The sequence below is a fragment of the Cnephaeus nilssonii genome (assembly GCF_951640355.1).
Source record: "Cnephaeus nilssonii genome assembly, chromosome: 9".
NCBI classification, from domain to species: domain Eukaryota; kingdom Metazoa; phylum Chordata; class Mammalia; order Chiroptera; family Vespertilionidae; genus Cnephaeus; species Cnephaeus nilssonii.
This window is the reverse complement of record NC_137080.1, coordinates 18,045,600-18,069,595: the sequence shown is the minus strand read 5'-3', so window position 1 is coordinate 18,069,595 and position 23,996 is coordinate 18,045,600. Positions and strand designations below refer to the sequence as shown.

Here is a 23,996-nt window from a genome sequence, read left to right as displayed (position 1 = left end):
TCCAAGTCCTTGGGGGGTCTGACTCCTCTTAGCTCATAGTTCCTATATTTCAAATAGGGCTAAAGATACTTATTTCTATTTCTTAGACATATTGGAAATTTTTCTTCTTTCTTTCCTTTTTTCTTTTTTAAGAATCATATCAAACCCAGACCACTTTAATATAAAAAAAGTTATGATTTTCAGGAGTTGAAAATCATGGAAAATATAAGCTATATTTATAAATATATTCAAACTATAAATTAACAAGATGCTATAATTGAGATTAGAGAAGAGAGTTTGAAAAAAATAAATACTAATGAAATATGTCTTTTACCAGTAATATGTAAATGTTCAAACATACTATAACCATACTATTAACATAATTACACTGAGATGCTTTTGCCTATAAGTGAAATAATCTAAATTGGCAGTTTTAAATGTAGACTCATGTATCTTTTACTGGAGAGCTAAAAGAAATTTTTTTTTTTAAATCAATGGTTTTCCCATTAATGATTTCATTTTCCAACATGATAAACAACTCATCAGTATGATATTGTGATTTATAAGAAATATGTATTTGGGTATTCAGATGACCAAAATATATTTCTCATATGCACTGAGTGGCCAGATTATTATGATCTCTGAACATATAATAATCTGGCCACTCAGTGTATATCCTATATAATAAAAGGCTAATATGCAAATTGTCCCCTCGACCAGGAGTTCGACCAGCAGGCAGGCTGGCCAACTGCCCATGTCCCCACCCCCTGGCCAGGCTGGCCGGACCCCACCCATGCACGAATTCATGCACTGGGCCTCTAATATATATATGCGTTCAGAGATCATAATAATCTGGCCACTCGGTTTATATAGATAAGTCATCAAAGGGACAGAGATATGAGACCTTCTTTTCTTTGTGGTTGCTGGTTCACATTGTCCCCCAATACTAAATTCCATTAGTACCTCATCCTAGAGAAGAGTAGCTTCTTTTTAAAATATATATATTTTTATTGATTTCAGAGAAGAAGGGAGAAGGAGAGAGAGATAGAAACATCAAAGATGAAAGAGAATCATTGATTAGCTGCCTCTTGCATGCCCCACAGTGGGGATCAAGCCCACAAGCCAAGCATGTGCCCTGACCAGGAATCAAACAATGACCTCCTGGTTCATAGGTTGACACTCAACCACTGAAGTTGGTCAATTCCTCATGCAGTGGCTCCTCAAATAAATTGTCTTCCCAGCGTTTGGAGTTGTAGACACAGAAAGTTAATTTTGCTGTTGTGCTCAGCTAGGGTGAAACTTGGCACGTCTTAACCAAGTCCAAAAGGAACTCAACAAGGAATAGGCTATTTACAATAGAGAAGCCACCATGGCAGCACACTCATGCTCTCTGGATGTGGCATTTTTTCTCAGCAGAGAAATCCACTGAAGAAGCCAAATTTCTTAACATAGAATCAGGCCAAAAGGAGTCAAGTGTTTGGGCAAAAGGAGTAGCTTCTAAGTAAGGAATGAAGTCCTTGCAAAAGTATGTGGATCCAAAAAGGGAACTACTGCTGGAGTTCCCTTTCCTGCTATATTTTCCCTCAGTGTTCCCACAGTACCCAGGGCTTATAATACCATTCATCAGATAAATCAAGTCCTCTTATCTACTCACCAGTACTTCTACAACAGACTGAGCTTTAGGTAGTAGGGGTGAAAAAAATCTCTTTTCAGTTGGATGGTCCTACAGCCTTGATCATAGTAGCATTCAATAAATATCAGCTGGCTTATTGGAAAACTTAATAAATGGGAAGCATTTACAACGTGAAGTTGGTCAATTCCTCATGCAGAGGCTCCTCAAATAAATCGTCTTCCCAGGGTTCGGAGTTGTAGACACAGGAAGTTAATTTTGCTGTTGTGCTCAGCTAGGGTGAAACTTGGCAAGTCTTAACCAAGTCCAAAAGGAACTCAAACAGAGAATAGGCTATTTACAATAGAGAAGCCAACATGGCAGCACACTCATGCCCTCTGGATGTGGCATTTTTTCTCAGCAGAGGAATCGACTGAAGAAGCCAAATTTTTTAAAGAGCATAGAATCTGGCCAAAAGGAATCAAGTGTTTGGGCTTAGGGACTTAGGTTTTCTGATGCATCATCGGTTCCTTACAGATAGATTAAAGAAAGGACTGTCGCATTTCTCTTGTCCATTAAGAACAGGAGACACATTTATTTTCTTTTACAAAGAACTCTATGGATAGTTTCATCTTCTGTTAACACAATCCTTCACACCATTATAAACTTTACTAGTAGCCCATTGCAGGAAGATTCCTGCAATAGGGCTTCCTGCTACGCTCTCCCCCACCCTGCCTGCTTGCCTCCCTTCTCCCCCTCCCCCGCCTGCTTGCTTCCCTTCTCTGCCGGCCCCACCTGCTTGCCTCCCGCCTCCCCGCCCCGCCTGCTTGCTTCTCCTCAGCCTTGCTCCCTTCTGCAGCGCTTGGCTTCTTTCTACGCTGTCTTGATATGCAAATTAACTGCCATGTTGGTTGGGTTGATTTGCATACTCGCCCTGATTGGCTGGTAGGCATGGCTTGGGCGTAGCGAAGGTGCGGTCGATTTGCATATTACTCTTTTATTAGGTAGGATTTTTATTTTTGGTTTATCCTTGATACATCTATATTGTACACTTGTGAGGTGCTGGGACTTTTCATGTTTCAAGATGACCTCCCCAAATAAAGATCTAATGTGCATGGGTTGTTTATATCACTGATTCTATGCAATCACAGTTATTTGCTACATCATTAAAATTATTCAATCATTATCAATGTGTGAGGCACTCTACTAAGTGCTTTCAATTTCCTCAAAATTCTCTTAAGTGTTAGACCTAACATTATCAGCACAATCTGCTCAAGAAAACCTAGGTGAGCCTAATCCTGTGAACCTTTGGCTGAAGAAGACCTCAGGTTTGGGGTCATTCATAGGCTGGAGAAAGAAGAGCTGTTGTTGCATCATTTGGGTTTTGCGTGCTGATATTGTTTGTGAAGCAGCAGTTTATATAGTGTAACCATCCCAGTAAATTCGATATTAGGCATATTTTTGCTGTCTCATTGCCAGTATGCTTTTGAAAGTTTACTAATTGTCACTGGTCAGGTAACATTTTAGAAGCAGTGAGGCTTAGAATAATACATGTTTAAAGATGGAAAGAATATAGGCTGTCCTTGATCCCATTACACAAACAAGGGAGCTAAAGGTCATTGACTTGACCAGGTCACTGAGAGCAGAGGAAGAGGTTGTGGGGAGTATCCACGTCTCCTTCTTTGTAAAATTAACTTTACAGCCCTAGCTGGTTTGGATCAGAGGATAAAGTGTTGGCCTGTGAACTGAAGGGTCCTGGGTTCGATTCCTGTTAAGGGTACATGCCCAGGTTCAATCCCCAATACGAGGTGTGCAGGAGGCAGTCAACTACTGATTCTCTCTCGTCGTTAATGTTTCTCTCTCCCTCTCCCTTCCTCTTTGAAATCAGTAAAAATATGTTTTTAAAAGTTAACTACATTAAGCCATGTTATTATTTGTTTATATCCTTATTCATTCATTATATACATAAAACAAAATGTTGGCAGAAAATATGTATTTAGATTTAATTCAGTTAGAAATACAGGTATATGATTAACTTTTCTAAAATTAAAACAAAAGGCAACGAATCTCCCAAGATTAAAATCACTCAAGGTTACTTCATTGTTAAAATTGATATGAATTGTGGTCTGGTCATGTCCTAACGTAGCAACCTAATTTCTGGTGATTTGACACATAGGCCCTCATTTTCAGAACATTCTTTTTCTCATATGTTTATCTTAATATCTTTGCACATAGTATTTCATCTCTCCAAGTTTTAGGCCACTTGTTTGCATTTTTTATTCTTAGTTAACTTTTTTGTTTCAGATAAAACATCCAGTTTGAATTAATTTTCCTATTTCACCTTCCCCGGCTCCTAAACCAGAATTCTTAGCCTTTGTATATTGCTTTATTAGCATGTAAATCATTGTATATTATTAATTTGTTTGCAGGAATCTCTAAATTTTAGGACACTGTGGACAATTTTTTAGTTAATACTCTGGTAAATACCAAAGTGTTTATTAGTTGGTACACAATTAATATTTAGTATGTAAATGCCAATACATTGTAAACTGTGAAGTGCTATAAATGCAAATGTTATGCATTCAGAAAAGGAAAGAGGGTGACTCTGATGGCCAACGGTAGATAAGAGATGGGAAGTAGTTGTTTACTAGTGTATATGGAGAGCTACACTAGAAGGTGAACTAAAGGAAAATTTCTTTCCAGTGACACAAGTACATAGGAAGTAGATAGTGCCCACTGGTTCAGTCTCCTAAGTTATCTAATGAAAATGTTTATTGAAGTTGATTGACTTTTAGGTAATCTATACTAAAGATTTTCCCACTATTTCAGATTCTCAACACTAGATAGATCTACTAAACCTTCCTTCCTCTTGAAAAGGACTGTCATGCCCTGGCCGGTGTGGCTCAGTTGGTTGTGTCATTCCATGCACTGAAAAGTTGTTGGTTGGATTCCTGGTAAGGGCACATGCCTGGGTTTCGGGCTCGATCCCCAGTACAAGGCATGCAAGACTCAGGTGATCGGTTTCTCTCTTTCCTCTCTATCTAAAAATCAATTTAAAAATCGTAAAAAATTTAATTTAAAAAGGACCATTGTTGATATCTTAACATCTAGTGCCATTAATCAGTCCAATGATCATATCTACATTGACAGATGCCCATTTATTATCATCACATATCATTAGCTATGCAGGTGTTGGTTGGTTAGAGTATCATCTACTCAGAGATTCCCCATTTTCTAATTGGCAGAAAAATATCATCTGATCCTCATCAGCTCTATAAATATAGTTGGTCTCTACAAGCTGAGAATTAAGCTTAAGCACAAGAGCAGTGAGAAGATGTGGTCTTCTTTGATTACCCCCACTTTTCTATTCCTGAGTTTTTTTTCTGTGGAATTGGCCCCAAATCCAGAGTCAGCCACAGATGAAAATGACAGCTACCCCCCTTTTTGGGACCAGATTAATGGTGATATAGCAGAATTTCCAGTACAGAATAACAAAACAATCATTGATCCCAGCAAATATATTGATCGATTAAAAATGTATAAAATCCTTATTAAAAAATCAAACAAATATTTTGCTGGATTTGGAAACAACAAAACAGACAATGTACTGTGGGCACTCACCTTATATTATGGAAAGCTATATGAAACAGGTATGTACATTTTAATTCTTTCTAAGAAAGTTTGCTTTTTTTCCTTCTTCACTACTGACAGTGTCATTATAGTTAATATGCTTAAATGTAATTATTTGAATTTTCATGAAGTATATAGTCAATATAACCACATTTTTCTATTCAGACCTTCTTATCACCTAAGCAAATGATTTTTTATTAGTAAAATCATTTGGCATACTTATTCTTAACATTTTATAGACTTTTTTGGTAAAAATTACAGTTTTTAAAATTAATTTGTGAGAACTAGATAAGCATACTACTTGGAGAAGAAATCTTCCCCTCTAGTTTCTAAATCTTTAGTTTTTGAGATATCATCATCTTAAGGCCTGACAATCTTGTCAAAGAAACGTGGCATTATAAACCCCTTTATTTCATGAGGTGAGATTATTATAATATGAAAAGGCTTCTTTTAACTATGAAACAGGGTGAAGTTTCATACAAACTAAGGTACTTTTCCTTAAAAGCCTAATCTTTGCCTCATAAGTTGTTAGTGAAAAAAGTATCTAATATGTGGCTCTCAACATACATTCTACTTTCTACTCATTGTTAAATTCAGACAGAAGAAAGGAATGAAAACGGGAAAGAACTGGTCTAGTAACTAGACTACTCTCTTCTTGTACTGATACAATAGGATGGGGCATGGAGTAGAGATGAGATGCTTCAGCTTGGAAGTCTGGGTTTCTATCTAGAAAGCTCTTCTCTTTTCTTCTTCTTGTGTAGGTGAGTTTCTCTACTTGGCTTTACTGTTTCTAGTCCAATAATCAAATTCCTTGTTACCAAGGTTCCTTAATTGAACAAGTTTCCCATTTTCATGAAATTCTTTTCCAAGTGGTCTTCTTTGGTAGTGATTAGACTCCCAAGAAACTCAAGCTAACTATGGAATGAAGCGAGGATTAGAGCGTGGTGCTTTGGTATTGAAAAAGCTTTCCTGCACATGTGAATTACTGCAAGCAGCTCTTGTATTTCAGAGAAAACAAGTGACCAACAGACTTGAAACACTCTGCTGGTCTAGTGGTCTCTACAAGCTGACATCTCTAAGAAGCTTTCAGCTCTCAAAGTGAATGAAATGTGAAATGCTATGAATGGGCCATATTATTCACAGGAATAACCCTCTTTCTATTTTTATGGAGGGGAGTATTTGCCCCCTTTTCTCATGACTTTTATTAAAAGTTTAAACTTTCTTCCTAGAGTTATTTTTTATTTATTTACATATTCTGTTTACTCTGAAGATCGATTTTCAGAACCTCCCAATAGTTCAGTCTGTGCTTATGATGCTGGAGCTCCTGGCTGTATATCTATCAACAGTGGCTGGGGAGGTAAGTGTTATATTCACCCCATGCTTCTTTACTGAGCAGTGGCTGTAAGGCTTGCTCTCTATGCTTTTTTATGGGGTAGGATAAGTTGGAGTAAATCCTGAATTTTTTTGTAAAGATATACAAAATTTCTGTGCAATTTTTATGGGGGCTAATCAATTAAGAAAACAAATAAGAAAGGTAAGTCTTACACAATTTCTAAATTATGTATAAAATATTATTAATTTTAGATAAATACTGAAGGAGATCATCCTTAAAGGTACTCAGTGTTTCAGACATTCTGTTGTTTATTACACACACCACCAGCCCCTTCTCCAACTAGTTACTATTCCACACTTACTACTTTCTAGCATCTTACTTAAGCACCGTACTTTAGATAACATAGTTTAATTCAATCCTTACCATGATATTAATATCCTCATCCTATATAATAAAGACATAATATGCAAATTAACCCTCACGCCCTCACAAGATGGCTGCCTATGATTAGGCCAGCAGGGGGGTTAGTGAGGGACGACCAAATGACTGAACAAGTAGGCTGTATGGGGCAATCAGGCTGGCAGCGGGGGGTTAGTGAGGGATGACCAAATGACTGAACAGCAGGCTGTGTGGGGCGACCAGGCTGGTGGGGCGGGGGGGCCGTGAGGGGTGACCAGGCCAGTAGGGGGGGCAGTTAGGAGTTATCAGGCCAGCAGTGGGGGGCAGTTGGGGGCAACCAGGCTGGCATGGGGGCAAGTAAGAGGCGACCAGGCTGGCGGGTGGGGGGGGGAGTTAGGGGTGACCAGGCCACAGGGGTTGTGCAGCTGGGAGTGACCGGGCTGGCAGGGGGACAGTTGGGGGTGATTAGGCTGGCAGGGGGGCAGTGAGGAGCAACTAGGTCAGTGTGGGGGAGGTCAGTTAGGGGCGACCAGGCAGGCAGGCAGGCTTGGCTTCTCCGCTGTGGCTGCAGTGAAGGCCTGGGTCCCGGATGCCGAAGGAAAACCGGTGCTGGCAGCCAGGGGAAGGAAGACCTATTGCACGAATCCTTGTGCAGCAGGTCTCCAGTTAAAGCAATAAGGGTCATACTTGGTAATGAACAAAATTTTTTGTGGAAAGAGGTCACCTAGTTATCAAGTTTCAAATAATGAGAAAATGATAGGACCGGAGAACATTTCTTGAAATTCCTATTATGCATATCTCCTCCTGTGTGTTTTTATATCATTAGTTACCTTGGCCTGCTCCTTGACAACTAGATGAACAATCAAAATATTGATAGTTCTTTCTCTGATTGCCAAGAAGGAACACAGAAAATGCATTTCATGAACAGAAAGCATGGGTCCATGCCTGTGAGTACTGAAGCCAGGCTGAGGAGTAGGCCTAGGAATCATCCAGGACTGGTAGTTGCCAGAATCCTGGTAGACGAGATGAATACAGGAATTGAGAATTCAATAAATAGTCCAAAACAGAATATGCACAAGTACTATAGTGAGTGCTTGTTAAAAATGAGTTGGCATCAAGAATCAGAAGAAGAAAAGTTCTTTCCTTTCGCCGCTGCGGCAGCAGCCATGAGTATGCTCAGGCTTCAGAAGAGGCTTGCCTCCAGCGTCCTCCGCTGTGGCAAAAAGAAGGTCTGGTTGGACCGCAATGAGACCAGTGAAATCGCCAATGCCAACTCCCCGGCAGCAGATTCGGAAGCTGATCAAAGATGGGCTGAGCATCCGGAAGCCTGCGACTGTCCATTCCCGGGCTGGATGCCGGAAAAACAGCTTGGCCCGCAGGAAGGGCAGGCATACGGGCATAGGTAAGCGAAAGGGTACTGCCCATGCTCGAATGCCTGAGAAAGTCACCTGGGTGAGGAGGATGAGAATTCTTCGCCGGCTGCTCAGAAGATACCGGGAATCTAAGAAGATTGGCCGCCACATGTACCACAGCCTGGACCTCAAAGTGAAGGGTAACGTGTTCAAAAACAAGCGGATTCTCATGGAACACATCCACAAGCTGAAGGCAGACAAGGCTCGCAAGAAGCTTCTGGCTGACCAGGCCGAGGCCCGCAGGTCTAAGACCAAGGAAGCCCGCAAGCGCCGTGAAGGGCGGCTCCAGGCCAAGGAGGAGGAGATCGATCATCAGGACTCTGTCCAAGGAGGAAGAGACCAAGAAATAAAGCTTCCCCTCTCTTCCCTGTACATAGTGGCCTTGGCAATTACATGGTTCAGTCACTTAATAAAAGTAGCCTTCATCTACCTCTGCTTCTTCCAAAAAAAAAAAAAAAAGAATCAAAAGAAAGATAACAAATTGAAAATTAAGGAAATGTATTGGATATTGATGGGAAAGAGAGTCGGAAACATGATTCCCTAAACGGAGAGGATAAACAAGATAGTTCATTCAAAACCTCTTCTTCATTTTATGCAAAGAGTCTCCACAAGGAACATATTCGAGCATCATCTACATATATACCCAATCTGAGGTAAATGTTTTCTTCATCCATACCTTATATACTTTCTGTTTGAGGAACAAATAAATATAGAACATAAATAATTTGAACCCATGGTGACTCAGTTAGATCATGCACAGGTACCTGTACCCAGAGTGTTCCCCTGGTATGTATAACATTTTATGACTGTGATTAACCCAAAGCGTTCTTAGTCCTGTGCATTTCCTAGATTCAACAAGTTTAACATCATGGTTTGGGGGATAAACCAGCTAAATTATGTAGGCTAAACCATAGCAATTTTGCTCACTCCTGTTTTGAATAAACAGTTGATGATTCCAGACACTTTTCTTCTGCTTCATTACAGGCATTAACTTCTATGTGATTGTTCTGTATTTTCTTGCTGCAATTGAATCTGAGTTTCTGAAGGATTTACCATACCAGGTGGTGTTAGTATCTCGAGAAGAATACAGGTCTGACTTCTGTTATTCGATTGCAGAATGCCGTGCATCCTACCCACAAGCTATGGATGCAGTCAACAGGTTTTATCAGGTAAAAGAATGTGACTATATTTGTATGAGTAGGATCAATGAAGACACTGAGGTCTTCTATGAGATTTGTGGTTTAAAACTAGATTAAACTTTACATTTACAAGCAGATAAAACTGTAAGCATAGTTCTGTCCTTTCTCCTCTGGAATTTTTCCTATTAGCGTGCTGACATTATGCGAAGTTAATGATTAACATCAAATTAGTATACTGTCATTTACAAAAATTTATTTCAGTAAAATTGATAATTACCAAATTATGTTTATCTGTGCAAATAGATCAGCACACACCTGTTTGTAGAGCAAATACCTAAAGTTTAACATTTTCAAGTGTTAAAATTTATTTTAAAAATAAACCTATTTCTAGACAACCAGCTAGATGAATATTTCACAGTATTTTATTTTAGAAATTCGTGATGTTGATGATTAAATTTATTTTAATTTTATTTTGAAATAATCTACTTATGTAGACCATATTATTTATTCTCTAGTATTTGCTGTCCAGAGAGATCACTTTCATTATCAGAGATGTTCCTCATTACAACATAGATGAAGACACGGTGATCCTTTACATGTGGGAGGCCCATCAAGCAGGCATTGATATTGGAACATCGAAGTTCTCTGACGTGTAAGATATTTGCTCTATGTGATACAACTAAAGTTTCCCTTTCTTTCTGGCATTGTATAACATAATGTATAAATTTCTTTGTCTCAAGTATTCATTTCTCATCTTTTCCAAATGTCTCAGGAAATAGTTTTTCTATTTTTTATTTGCAATTCATGGAAGAATCATATAGTCAATCAGTGAAGATATTGAAATAAAGATGGCTGGTTGTGTCATATATTTTTTGACAGTTCAGTTTATAATAAAATAATTATTTTTATCTAATCAAGTTTTTTAATGGATGCAAGATGCAATTTATTTCTGTTCTTGGGTTCTATGTTTATATAAGGTAGCTATGCAAATACAGCGGTAAAGGATTCTGAGTCAGATTTCAACTTGCAGCACCACACCTCACCACCAAAAACAAAAATGGTTTGAAGTAAGTAGTATCTGTTCATTGCCTGGCACGTCTATGCAGTTCATCCAATCACCTGATACATATAATACTTTTTAAGTGATTTCTTAAAGGGATGATCATTTTTTTCTTTTCTTACAACTAAAAATGTATTGGAGTAAACTATGTGAAATTTACCCACTTAACATAAATCCCAGCAAATATAGGAAATGTCATTTAATAGTTGACAATGACTACAATGGGGTCTGCTGCTAATTATCAGTCAGCCTTATCTAGGTATTAATGAAATAAGAGCTTTCAAGAGAAGTCCAGGATCCTGGTCCTGGTGCTGTTCTTCTAGGCCTTTTGCCTCCATGGTCTTCCTTGACTGTCAGCTTCTGTGCTCCTGCCTGTCGCACTGTCCATGACTGCCTGATCCTGTCCAAGGCCTCCTGGTCATCTTATAAATGCCAGTTGCAGAGATTTAAATTATCTACATTCGGCAATTAAACATGAGATTTTTGTCTTAAAATTGCCTTCAACAAACTTCTTATCTTTATTCCCATAACAATACATTGATATGGGGACCTCCGAAAACCTTGGAGAGAGTATTCTTTTTAATTAAAAATATTGATTTTGTGAATGGGATGTATTTTGATTTAGATAATGATCTTGGCAAAATCTCATCACTTATAAAATACCGTTTTTCTATTTTCTTTGCCACTGCAGACTCTTTTTTTCCATTTCTCATCACTCTATGACTATTCCATTCTTTTAGTATTAAAAATTGTCCAGTTACAATAAAGGTTGACACCATACATTTTTAATGCTAATAGTGTTATGTTCATTACTTCAACATTTTCTTTAAAAAAAAAAAAAATTTCAGTGCTTCCTTGCTGGCTTTGCAGTTCACTAGCTGTGACCTAATTCCCTTTTTATTTTCTTAATATATTTTTATTGATTTCAGAGAGGAAGGATGAGGGAGAGAGGGATAGAAACATCAATGATGATAGAATCATTGATTGGCTGCCTCCTGCAAGCCCCGTATTGTGGAGCCCACAACCTGGGCATGTGCCCTAACCAGGAATTGAACCATGACCTCCTGGTTCATAGGTCAATGCTTAACCATTGAGCCATGCTGGCCAGGCTCATTCCTTTCTAATAATTGTTATAGTCACATTTCACTCCTTTGAGGAGTAGTAGCTAAATGTGGAAATAATTTTAAAATCCTAAAATACTAAATGTTAATTTCACCAGCAGAAAAAAAATGTTGGAAAATGGATTGGCATTTCATTAATTCATTGAATTTGGGAGGAAACTTTATACCTTTGCAATACTTTCACCCCATTTATTAGGTTGAACTGCACAAAGTAGCTAATATTCAAAGATTTAGAGAAACAGCTGTTTCACTTGATTAAAATTAATGTTTATATCTTTCTTTAGTATTTTTCAATGGTGATTTATGGTTTCCTGTGTCAACTTCTTTAACATCTTTCCTTGAAAACTACATGTTTGATGTTTTTATATTATTATTAATGCTATTGATTTTTCAACTTAATTTTTAATATATTTTTGTTGGTATATAAGCACAGGGATTTTAGTATAACTTTGTATCTAGATAGTTTGCTCTATTCACTTATTAATTCTCATAGGTAATGGGATGTTTTTTCTTCATATTATTTGTATAAATAGTTTACTGTGTAAATACTGAGAGTTATGTTTATGTGTTCCAAATCATGTAATTTATTAATTTCCTATTTATTTATTTATTTGATGAATGAGCTGAGTGATTCACTACTAAGAGTTGAAATTTTCTTGTCTTATTGCATTGCTGTACAATGTTGGATAAAAGTGGTGAAATCAGGTATAGGATTTTCATAGATAACCTTTGTTGGTAGGATTTGCCCTTCTATTCTTAGCTTTCAACATTTTCTTAATGAATGAATATTAAATATCAGCCAATTCTTACATTAATTTAGGAAAATAATTTGCTCTATTTTTGTGTTAATGTAAAAAAAATACATTGCTTGATTTTCATATGGCATATCAACCTTCTATCTCTGAAACAGACAAAGTTGGCCACCATGTGTTATCTTTTTTTTTTTCTTTCCAATTTTTTTATTAAGGTATTATATGTGTACATATCTTACCATTGCCCCCCCCACCCCACTCCCATATATGCCCTCACCCCCCAGAGTTTTGCGTCCATTGGTTATGCTTATATGCATGCATACAAGTCCTTTGATTGATCTCTTAACTCCCCCACCTCTCCCTAACCTTCCCCCTGTAATTTGACAGTCTGTTTGATGCTTTACTGTCTCTGTGTGTTATCTTTTTTTAATATGCATTACTACATTTGATAAACTAACATAATATTCAATTTTTTAATCTCAAGCAAAATTGACTTGCAATTTTCCATTCCTATTATTTCTTTTTAGTTTTGGCTATCAAGCATACAGTGGGATGGAGGGTGAGTTAGAAAGTGCCTTTCGGGAAGATTTAGTGAAAAATTGGTGTGATTTCTTTCCTATACATTTGTTAGATTTTACTAATTAAGCCACATATTTTGCAAGAACAAATTTTTGACTTTCAAAAAAATTTTAGGTTAATTTCCACTTCACTATTTTAACGTCTATATTTATTTTTTCTTTTTGCTAAATTATTTTTATTTACATCAAGATAAAAATGAAGATAACTTATATCCAGTAAGGACTATAGATTTATTTCTAAGTGTAGTTTTATCTATATACCATAAGATTTAATATTTCATCTTCTCATTACATCTAATAAATATTGCCTTATAATTTATTGTGACTTTTTTCTTCGACTAATTTTTAATGGGTTAATTTCCAAATATATAAAACTTTCTAGTTACTTTTTGTTATGAATTTTTTTTCAGTTTTATTTCAATCTATTGGAATGTGTTGAAACTTGCTTTGACCAAATTTATTTTTTTAAAAATATTGATTCTATCTTTTGTATAAATTATCTCTTTTAGAAAATTCCCTGAATATTAGGGAGAGAGATTGCTCTGGTCTCTATTACTCCTTTTTAATATGAATTTCAACATATGAATTTTCAGTCCATAATATCTTTTTACTTTGTTTTTAATCTCAAAACTTCTCAAAATTTCAGAATCAACCATGTATTTTCTTGCACAATTCTCAGAAGCTGCAATTAGAAAATAGCCTACTGACTATATTGGCTCATTTTACCCAGTCCCTGAGCTTCCTCTGTGGAAAACAACTGATGTTAAGAAAAGTGAATAGCATAGGAATTAGATAGTGAAGAAGTACAATGGCAAATCATGAAGAATAAATTGGATGAAAGTAAGAGAAGTATTAGTTAGTGCATTAAAATTTTTTAAATTATAATTTAAAATTTCTGTGGCTGTTGATGAGGTTCTCTAGCCAGGCACAATGTAGAAGGTATTATGGTAAGGTGACCAGATTTTAACATTGGTAAAGCGGGACACCATTGACCCGGTGGGGGGGGGGGGGCGGTTCTTGATTAAAAATTTGGTCTATATGGAGCAACAAAAATTTTCATAGAACGCAAAAATAGTATTGTAATATATTTTTTTTAAATTTCAACATAAGTACAATTTACAAATATAATAAATAAAAAATTATGTATAGTATTATTTTATTCTTTGGCATATTTCTCATTTGAGTGAATTTTTTGTAGTAGATTGCTGTCGTTGTTTAAAAGGTCATGAATTTGCCGTAACGTAAGTCGTAAGTGTCACTTTCAGGCCGGCGCTAGACTTTTTGCCGCCACTATAAAATATAAATAATATGAGTACTGTCTGCTGAATTCAAGAAAATTTATGTATTTATGAAATAAATAAATAAATTACTTACATAAATTATCTGAATAGCTGATTTGTAATGACATCACTTGTTTAACTAGCTTACTAGCACGCAGTACGATGTGTATCGTCTAAGAGACAGTTACAAAATGTTTTCGTCGTTGCCAATCCCAAAAAATGCCATTGTTCATTAAGTCCAAACAATGGTGGTCGAATTCTAACAACTGATCAACAATGCGAACTTTGATAAGCAGTTCTCGATAATCAGTTCTCAACAATTATTTGTTATTATTAAAGTTTAACATTATAAAAGTAACAAAAATAATATAAAACTCATATCCTGGCTAAATAGCCACATGGCCGCCGAAAACCGTATATTCCCTTGCCGTTCTCCCGCCGTTCCCTAGCTTGTCGTGCATTCTTTCCAAAAATCGGGACTTTTTTAAAACGCCGCAGGACGCGGGACAAATTGTTAAAAATCAGGACTGTCCCGCCAAAAGCGGGACGTCTGGTCACCTTATATTATGGGATTAATTATATTATACTGAAATTGTACAAATTGGTAGGTGAGCTATTCGATAAATTATATAACAATCCTAAGGAATATGAGAGAAAACACACATTTGAAGTTAAATTTGCATTTAAAATAAAATATTCTAAAACTCATGTTGCTAATAATATCTTCCTCTTTTAGGTCATTCTATTCTTCTGAAACTGAAAGAGACTTCAGCCTGGACTTTCTAGTTACCATAGAATTTTTGGAAGCAGCATTATATCGCCCGTACTTTGAAAGTTCAGCAGAAATATTAGTGGGTTTCCCTCATAGGCTACTCACAGATCAAGATCGTATAGTTCTCACAAGTAACTTCAGCATACGGGAAAAAGCCCTTTTGACTTTAGTAAAACTCACTTCGGAAATAAATAAACTCACAGGTATGATTCTGAGCTATAATATGCATGAAAAATAAATGAATCCAAGTCATATAAGAAGATGTAGACTTAGAGCTGTCTTTGTGGGTTTTGTATTTCTTTACCATTCAATATTCCCTTCTTTGGAAATAGGAACATATCAATGAATATTATACAGTTCAATTTCAACATTTTAGAATTAGTGTAGATTCTGTAGTTCTACTTCATCTGTTCATAAACAAACTTCAAAGTCCAGGAAGGCTGAGTTGCCAAATATCACTCAGCTTTTGTGTCATTTGAACAACAATTAGGTCTCTCCTCCCAGGAAAACATTCATTCCAATTAAAAAAAAAACAAACATCATAAGCAGGGATGGGAAGGGTGTTACTATGGGTCTTAAAAATTTTAGTTGAAGTAAAAGAACACTTAGTAGTTATCCTTGATTTATTCCATAAAATATTGTATCTAATGCATTGTTTGAGAATTCTTGAGTAAGTCTCGTCTTAAATAAGATAAATAGCTCTTCATTTGTGTTGTTAAACTATCAACACAATGCATTTTCTTATATTCTTTGACAAATGTAATTGTCAGGCAGAGCTACTAATATACTCCAAATCCTATAATTAGGAATTTTAATTTAATATATTTTGTTTTAGATGTTGAAATTGTATTCATACTCTTATTGACTGAAAATACACTTTTTTTTTTTCTATTTTCACAGGAGGTGCATTTTTTACAATCTGGAACAAGGTTATGAATTTAAAACCTGCACGGTCCGTGGCACGATTCCTCCTTAAGCGGCTACTCTTAATACCAATTTCTTAATAGCCTAAATTTATGCTATTATGTTGACCAATTTAATTACATATACAAAGCAATTAAATGTTAGAATTTAGATTTTATGAAAATGTCTCTGGTTCCTACTATCTCTGGTGCACCTTTGTATTTTTGAAGTTAATAACCAATGATCTACCCCATGCCACTCTCAGAAGTTCAGTTGATAGAACAAAACAGAAGCTCTAAACAAACCCCCTTTCCCAGTACTGGGAGCAAAAGTCTTATCAGATAAGAACAACTGACTAAGTCAGAAGGTTTATTGTAACAATTTACTGTAAACAAGCCCAGGTCCACTTTGGAAAATTCCCCGAATTACATTGTACCCCACCCCAGGCTATAGTTTTCCCTTTATAAGCTTGTAAGACTCTACATTCGGGGTTCAACTCCTCTGCTCCTGCGTGAGTCACGAGTTGAGCCCCAGCGCGCTGGAATAAAGGCCTCTTGCTGTTTGCATCAAGTGACGCCTCCTGTGGATGATTGGGGTTGCTGTCGATTCGTGGGACAGAGTGAGGGTCTCCTTTTGGGGGTCTTACATTTGGTGCGTTGGCCGGGAAATTGACGGCCCCCCCTCATCCGCGGAGTCGACCTTGGAGGTAAGAAGGGGTACCCCGAGATTGTCTGTCTTTGTCCTGTGCGAGATTGTCTGTCTTTGTCCTGTGTTTCGCCAGTTGGTCTGGTGTTGTGTGCGCGTGCACTTTTGGTTTGGCAGCCATTCGGTGACTCGTGAGAGTGGCCGAACAGTGGTCGGTAGACGTGCCTGGAGGACCACAGGTTGCAGCCCTGGGGGACGCCCCAAGGGTGGAGGAGAGCCAGGGACGCCTGGTAGTCTCCGTCTGGAGGGGCGTAAAAACCCCCGTTTGGAGGGGCGTAAAAACCCCCGTTTGGAGGGGAGTGGCTTCCCCTCAAAACTCTGGGACGAAGCGGGTCGCTCCCACTGGTTGGCACAGGGCCATCGTCCAGCTTTTCAGTGTCTTTGTCTGTTTGGTTTCTGTGTCTTTCTGTGGACTTCTGTGGACTTACTGGACGAACATTATGGGATAGACTCAGTCCACTCCAAGTGAGTGGAAAGGGGAGCTTAACCCCCCCCGCCCCCAGAGGCCATAGAGCTTCCTCAGGCAAATTAATCAGGTGACTGTTTAAACTCTGGTAAATATCTAATAGGAGTCAAAAACTCAGATTGTTTGGTATATAAATATAAATGTGAAAGTATTTGTTATCTCTTTCTGCTGTTTAATTTATTTAAAGATGGGGCGGACCTGCTATGGCGGAATACAAAGGTCTTTAGCAGCTGCTGAGACACCTTTTTCTCAGAGTCCTTTGTTCTCCGTCAGAGAGGGAATCAGCCCACTTAGATGATAAAAATTCCTCTGTTTGTATAAATAAAAGTTTCAGTTTGCTCTAATTTGTGAATTTACTGTATTAAATTGAATTTTAAAGTCCTAAGGTTGATTTAAAAGTATCCATTTATAACATTTCAAAGAACAAAAGAACTTTTATTTACAGCTTCCTTGTCTCTTTTGGTGCTGGGAGACTCCCAGCTAACAGCTTCACAGGGCGGAGAGATTTACAGGCTCTGTCCCTGCCTGTGACATCATAGTCCAACGTGAAACTAAGGCTGAAGTTACTATTAACTCTTTTTCTTTCAGGAGGCCATCCAGGCTTTCAGCTCACAAGAGATCTCCTCCTGCGAGAGGAGAGAGGGACCCCCCAGAAGGGGCTGGAGGCTCTCCCTCTCAACAGGTGTTTGTTTTGTGTTTTGTCATGTTGGTATCAGGACTGTTTGTTTTGTCTTTTTGTCTTATATTTTCTGAAATAATTGGGCCCTATATGTATATATTATTCGTTGAGTTTTGATTTGTCAAGGTTTTGTCAGTTTGTTATCAGTTTGTTAAAATCCTCTCAGAGGACATTGAGTGGTTCTTCCCTTCCTGTTTAACCTTTGACTGTGTAATTGGATTACTGAGCTTTTATCAAGGTTTTGCCTCTCTTGAAATAACACTCTATGTGTAACCTGTCCCTCCCCGACCAAGCATTTTTTCCCCCAGGTCAACGCCGGACTGTAGGATAACTTTCCCCTCACAGTCCCTGGAATATTAGTCTTGTTTCCTTTGTCCAATATGAGTGTCATTTCTGTTTTGCTGAAACATGAGTTGAGAATCCTGTCCTGGGATATGGGAAAGGGAAGCCCCCATCAGGGGACTTAGAGGCAGTGTTCCTGTTATCTGCTCAGATCACAAAACTATAAGAATACTTGTTCACTGAAATGGTATAAGTACAGACGTTTGTTTGATATTTTGTTTGTCTGCCTGGGTATAATTATTTGTTCATGTATGGAGGTCTGTGAGAAGAAAAAAGAAACATTTAATTTGTTTAGGGCTGAGTGCTCTGACACATAGCAAATCGCCCTGAGTGGCCACAGGGATTTCTTTTTTTCCAGGGGTGTTTGCTCTCTGTCAGAGGGGGAATCGGCCCGCCTAACAAAATTTCTGTCTATGTTTATTAATTTGAAGGTATAACATTGTAACAATTGTGGTCCAAGAGGTTAAAAGCAGGGACCAAATTTTAAAATTAACTATTTATAAGAAGGAAGCTTGAGCTGGCAAAGTCACCAAGTCTGCCCAGCAAGCTCAAAAACTAAATGAATCTTATTTCTGACACCTGCTGCCACCCAGTCTTAATCAGTGGTAGGGAAACGGTCTCAGAAGTGTTTGTCTCAATTGGCCATTTAACTTTGATGTGATTAATGATTACAGCACATTGTAAAATCTTTAGGAAAGAAAGGAAAATATTTTGTGGGCCACTTGGTCCTTGTGTGTGTGTCAACTCTTAAGTTGTAGTTTTAAAATCAGTAATTTTAATGGAAACACACTCAAACAGAGGGGCTTTTCAGAAAGGTCAGGGAGTCTGATTGCAGTGTAAGGGTCACTGGTTGCCCCCCCATGCCACCTTCATTGGCAGGAGGCAAGAGCTTTTCCCAATGGGAACAGAGAGTAGACTGCCAGATGAAAACGCCCAGGTGGGAGCATTCCTTCACCACCTGGGACCCGCGCCGTGCTCCCTGCCTCCGCCCACCCGGTGTCCATCCCCTCCAGGGGTTGTTTTGAGTAGCTGCTGGAGGCAGCAATGAAGAGGGAAATTCCCTTGTGACCCCCTGCGCCCCAATGAGACCCAAGAACCCAAGAACCCCTGACGACTCCTTGGACACTTTTCACCGTGTTCTGTTAGGGGCTTAAAGAAGGCACAGCTAGTAATTCCTCTTTTCAGGCTTATCAGAATCTGAGATCATTATCTGTAGGAAGAATGTGGCCATTTGGGACTCAAGCGGCTGGAGGCCTGGGAACAGGGTGATGGGCCTGCTCCCTCCTCCCTCTGCCTTTTTCTAAATATTTTAAAATAATAGAAGTTTTGAAAGTTAATTTGAAATTATGAAGCTTTTTGTAAAGGTTGTACATGTGATGAGAAAGGGGAACAGAGAAAGAAAGAAAAGGCCAGCAGCAAATAGGAAGGAATTAGTATGCTTATTGTAGGAAGCGAGGGCACTGCAAGAGAAAATGTCCTGGCAGGTTACTTAGAGAAGCAAAAGGGGAGACTCAGACTCCAAAGGTCTTTAACTTAGAGGAAGAGAACTGACAGGACTGGGGCTCCTTTCCATTGAGCCCCCAGGAGCCCAGGGTAACCTTACAAGTGGGGGGCAAACCTGTTAGTTTCCTGGTGGACACTGGGGCAGCCTATTCAGTCTTGACAGAGCCGATGGGACCCGTGACCTCTAAGAAGACATCAGTCCAGGGAGCCACCGGACAAATTTCCTGTTTTCCTTGGACATCAAAAAGGACTGTAGACCTCGAAAGGACACAGTAACGCATTCATTTATGATCATGTCAGAATGTCCATACCCCCTATGTAGACGTGACCTCCTACAGAAACTATTTGGATGTGCCACCATATCCTTTCAGGGGGACGGAGCGGGAATTCCTACGGGCAGTTGGATACTGCCACCTGTGGATATCGGGGCTCGCGGAGATTGCTAAACCTCTGTACTCAAGTACTAGGGGAATGCATCCACTGAACTGAACCCAAGTGGAACAACAGGCCTTTGAGAAGCTAAAGAAGGCTCTCGTCTCAGCACCTGCCCTAGCCTTGCCAGACGTCACGAAGCCCTTCCACCTCTACGTGAGTGAGGTAAGGGGCATTGCCAAAGGGGTTCTCACTCAGACTCTAGGTCCCTGGAAGAGACCTGTTGCTAAGAGGCTAGACCCCGTGGCAGCAGGGTGGCCAGCGTGCCTCCAGGCAGTGGCCACCACAGCATTGCTGGTGAAGGAGGCAGATAAGTAGACTCTGGGCCAGGAACTAGCCCTGACAACACCCCATGGTGTGGAGGCCCTCCTTCGAGGTGCTCCAGAGAGATGGATGTCAAACACCAGGATCACCCAGTGCCAAGCTCTTCTCCTAGACCAGCCCTGTGTCCGGTTCCATAAGACACTGGCCATCAACCCTGCCAGCCTGCTTCCAGATGATAATCCAGAGGAACCTATTCAGGACTGCACAGAGGTAACAGACGCAGTACGAACAGCTCGCCCAGACCTGACAGATGTCCCGCTATCATCACCAGACAAGGTACTGTTCACGGTTGGGAGCAGTTATGTTCAGGATGGCATCCGATATGCAGAGCAGCGGTAGTAGCCCTAGACCGCACCATTTGGGCGCAGTCCTTGAATAGAGGAACCATGGCACAAAAAGTCGAACTTTTGGCCTTAATCCAGGCCCTTCAATGGGGACACAGTGCCATCCACCGGGAAAGAGGGTTACCAACTACAGCGGGAACGGACATTAAAAATAAAGAAGAGATTTTAGCCTTATTAGAGGTCATCTGGCTCCCAAGGGCAGTTGCAATAGTGCACTGCAAAGGACATCAGAAAGGAGAGACAATTGAAGCCAGAGGAAATAGAGCCGCAGACCAAACTGCCAAGGAAGCCGCCCAAAAACCAATGGGGCCTTTACAAGTTTTAGTAACCCTGCCGTACCTGGACCTACGCAGACCCCCTCTTACACCAAACAAGAGGAAAAATTGGCAGAACAGAAGCAAGCCATCAAAGGACCAGATGGTTGGTGGATCCTACCAGATGACAGACTGTTGGTCCCAGAGGCTCTAGGTCGGACGTGAGTTGCCCAGTTACACCAGGCTACCCACTTGGCATCACCAAGACTTCTGAACTTCTGCGAGGCAGGTACTACCAAGCTTAGATAAGGTAATTAAAGGCATAGTCACTAGAAGTAGTGTCTGTGCACAGGTAAATGCTAAGCAAGGTAAGAGGGTCCCCCTGAGAATTCGGGCCCCATGGAAATTCCCCAGGAGAGCATTGGGAGGTGGATTTCACAGAGATTAAGCCACCAGCGTCAGGGTATAAATATCTGCTAGCTCTCATAGACACCCTCTTGGGTTGGGTTAAAGCATACCCCATTAGGACAGAAACTGCCTCTATAGTTGTCAAGAGATTACTCCAGGAGATTATACCTAGCTTCGGGCTGCCAGTAGTCATAGGATCAGATAACAGCCCCGCCTGCCTTTGTAGCCAAAGTATTTCTAAGTATAGCTCAAGCCTTAGGCCCAGAATCTGGACAGGCATGAGCAGGACTCTAAAAGTACTTTAACTAAATTTGTCCTAGAAACCGGTGAAAACTGGACCAACCTCCTGCCCTTCGCTATCTTATGGGCCAGGTGTACCCCCTACCAGAAGGGGTTCCCCCTTCGTTTGTGATCATGTATAGTAGACCTTCCCCTATCCTTCCCAGGGTCAGGGAGAAACTGAAAGCTGGAATTCATAACCATTCCATTCCTTAAGTCCTTACAGGCTCTATACCCAGAGAGCCACCCATAAGCTTGTTCGAGATGCACTGCCAGTGCCCACCGCGGACCCTGTACATCCCTTCCAGCCCGGGGACTCGGTGTAGGTAAAGAAGTTCACTGCCCAAGGACTCACCCCAACCTGAAAGGGATGCTACACTGTTATCCTGAGCATGCCCACGGCTGTTGAAGTGGACGGCACCCAGATCCGGCTACACCACTCCCAGCTCCTGCACCAGGAAACGGCCTGGATCCTGGCAACCAGCGGCCTCACCCGTGAGATCCCTAGCCTAGGCTCCACGCAGGCCAGGAGGAGACTCGACACCTGCAGGAGGGGAATTGGACTTCAGTGAGGACAGTACTGATAGGGACTGTGGTACTAGGGGCCTTGGTAACTGTAAGAACATTTTTCTAGCCAGTGAGAAAGTCCAGGGCTAAATAAGGCTAGATGTGCTAGGGGGTGGGAGAGCAGGAACAGAACAGAGAATGCCCTTAAAGGAAGTAATGAAGTATGGTAGCAACCATACTTAGGTAAAAACTGCTGTTTGAATTTTAACCCTGCTATTCTGGCTTCTGTACACACTTGCTTGCTTGGACAATAGGATGGTTTGAAAGTTGGTACAGCCGATCCCCTTGGTTTCATCAGGGAGAGAATAAGTACTGTACAGGTTCTAATGCTCAGGCAACAATACCAGTCCCTCTGCCACGGAGACAGCCTCGGAGAAGGGTATATAGAGACAGAAGTTCCATGATTAGAACTTACAAAAAAGCAAATGGGGGAATGATAGAACAAAACAGAAGCTCTAAACAAACCCCCTTTCCCAGTACTGGGAGCAAAAGTCTTAAACTGTTCCACAAACCCCCTTTTTCCAGTACTGGGAACAAAGACCTTAAACTGTTCCAGGAAACAGCTCTGAGCAACAGGTGCTAACAATTAAGAAAAATAAGAGGTAGGGTTATCAGATAAGAACAACTGACTAAGTCAGGAGGTCTATTGTAAAACTTACTGCAAACAAGCCCAGTTCCTTTTTAGAAATTCCCCGAATTACATTGTACCCCGCCCCAGGTTATAGTTTTCCCTTTATAAGCGTGTAAGATTCTACATTCAGGGTTCAACTCCTCTGCTCCTGCGTGAGTCACGAGTTGAGCCCCAGCGCGCTGGAATAAAAGCCTCTTGCTGTTTGCATCAAGTGACGCCTCCTGTGGATGATTGGGGTTGCCGTCGATTCGTGGGACAGAGTAAGGGTCTCCTTTTGGGGGTCTTACAGGATAAAGTCAAACGGTGGGAAACCCCTGGGATTGGATAAAAAGTAAAATGATGGACACATACTTAGGTGGGTACAGGAACAATTAACATGATAATGAAGGAATTTGAGGCATCTGTCCTGGCGACCACCACATTTGGTTGTGCCCCAGGGGCTCCAGCAAAAGAGGAAGTTACAAGTTACCCAGACATCTCACAGATATGTTATCTTAGAGGCAAAAAAAGGCAAATGGGCTCAGGAAAGATCTAAGTTGATCTTTGTCAGGGAAAATATCAGCCTAGGAATGACTGCCCACTATAACCTGTTTGTAGCTAAATATTTAATTTTCAGACCATCTTTTGTGGTTATTTTAGGTCTCTGAGTTTTCAAGACTGCCACACAGGCCTCCCCTGAGTTTGTCAGGTTAGCAGGTGGCTTCTTTCGTTCACACAATCATTGAGTAATAAATTTACCTAGTCATGTGAATAAAATCCCAGACTGGCAACCTTATGTTGCAAGGGAGTCACCCTAATTTCATTGGTAAGACATTTCTATCTCCACCCTATTATCATTAGGAAAAGGAATGCAAACTTTTGATTGGCTAGGTATAAACATATACTATGACTCCTGCCTCAATTTCCCAATAAAAGCCTTGCCATAATCTTAATCTCTGATTTTGTTACCATGACTTTCCACCTTTCTTGGGTCTCTGTAATAGTTGGTTGTATATCTGCTCCTTTGGTTGGAACAACCAGTAAGTCAGATTTACACCCCCCTCTGTGGAAAGAGATCCCAGGTAAGTTCAGTGACTACAGGGTAGACAATGAAAA

The 23,996-nt window shown here is 39.9% G+C and overlaps 1 protein-coding gene and 1 pseudogene across 2 annotated transcripts; both read left to right on the top strand.

Annotated features, from left to right (window-relative positions):
- Nucleotides 1-4,922: 4,922 nt before the first annotated feature.
- Nucleotides 4,923-16,068, top strand: LOC307105409 (protein LEG1 homolog; the record flags this gene model as incomplete). Its single annotated transcript, XM_079781160.1, has 7 exons — nucleotides 4,923-5,238; nucleotides 6,489-6,575; nucleotides 9,347-9,531; nucleotides 10,017-10,153; nucleotides 12,962-13,036; nucleotides 15,029-15,267; nucleotides 15,965-16,068. The coding sequence occupies 7 exons, from the start codon at nucleotides 4,923-4,925 to the stop codon at nucleotides 16,066-16,068; spliced, it is 1,143 nt and encodes a 380-aa protein (XP_079637286.1).
- LOC307105439 (large ribosomal subunit protein eL19-like) lies at nucleotides 8,107-8,772 on the top strand (annotated as a pseudogene). The gene has a single exon. The product of its transcript is annotated as a large ribosomal subunit protein eL19-like (transcript).
- Nucleotides 16,069-23,996: the final 7,928 nt, after the last annotated feature.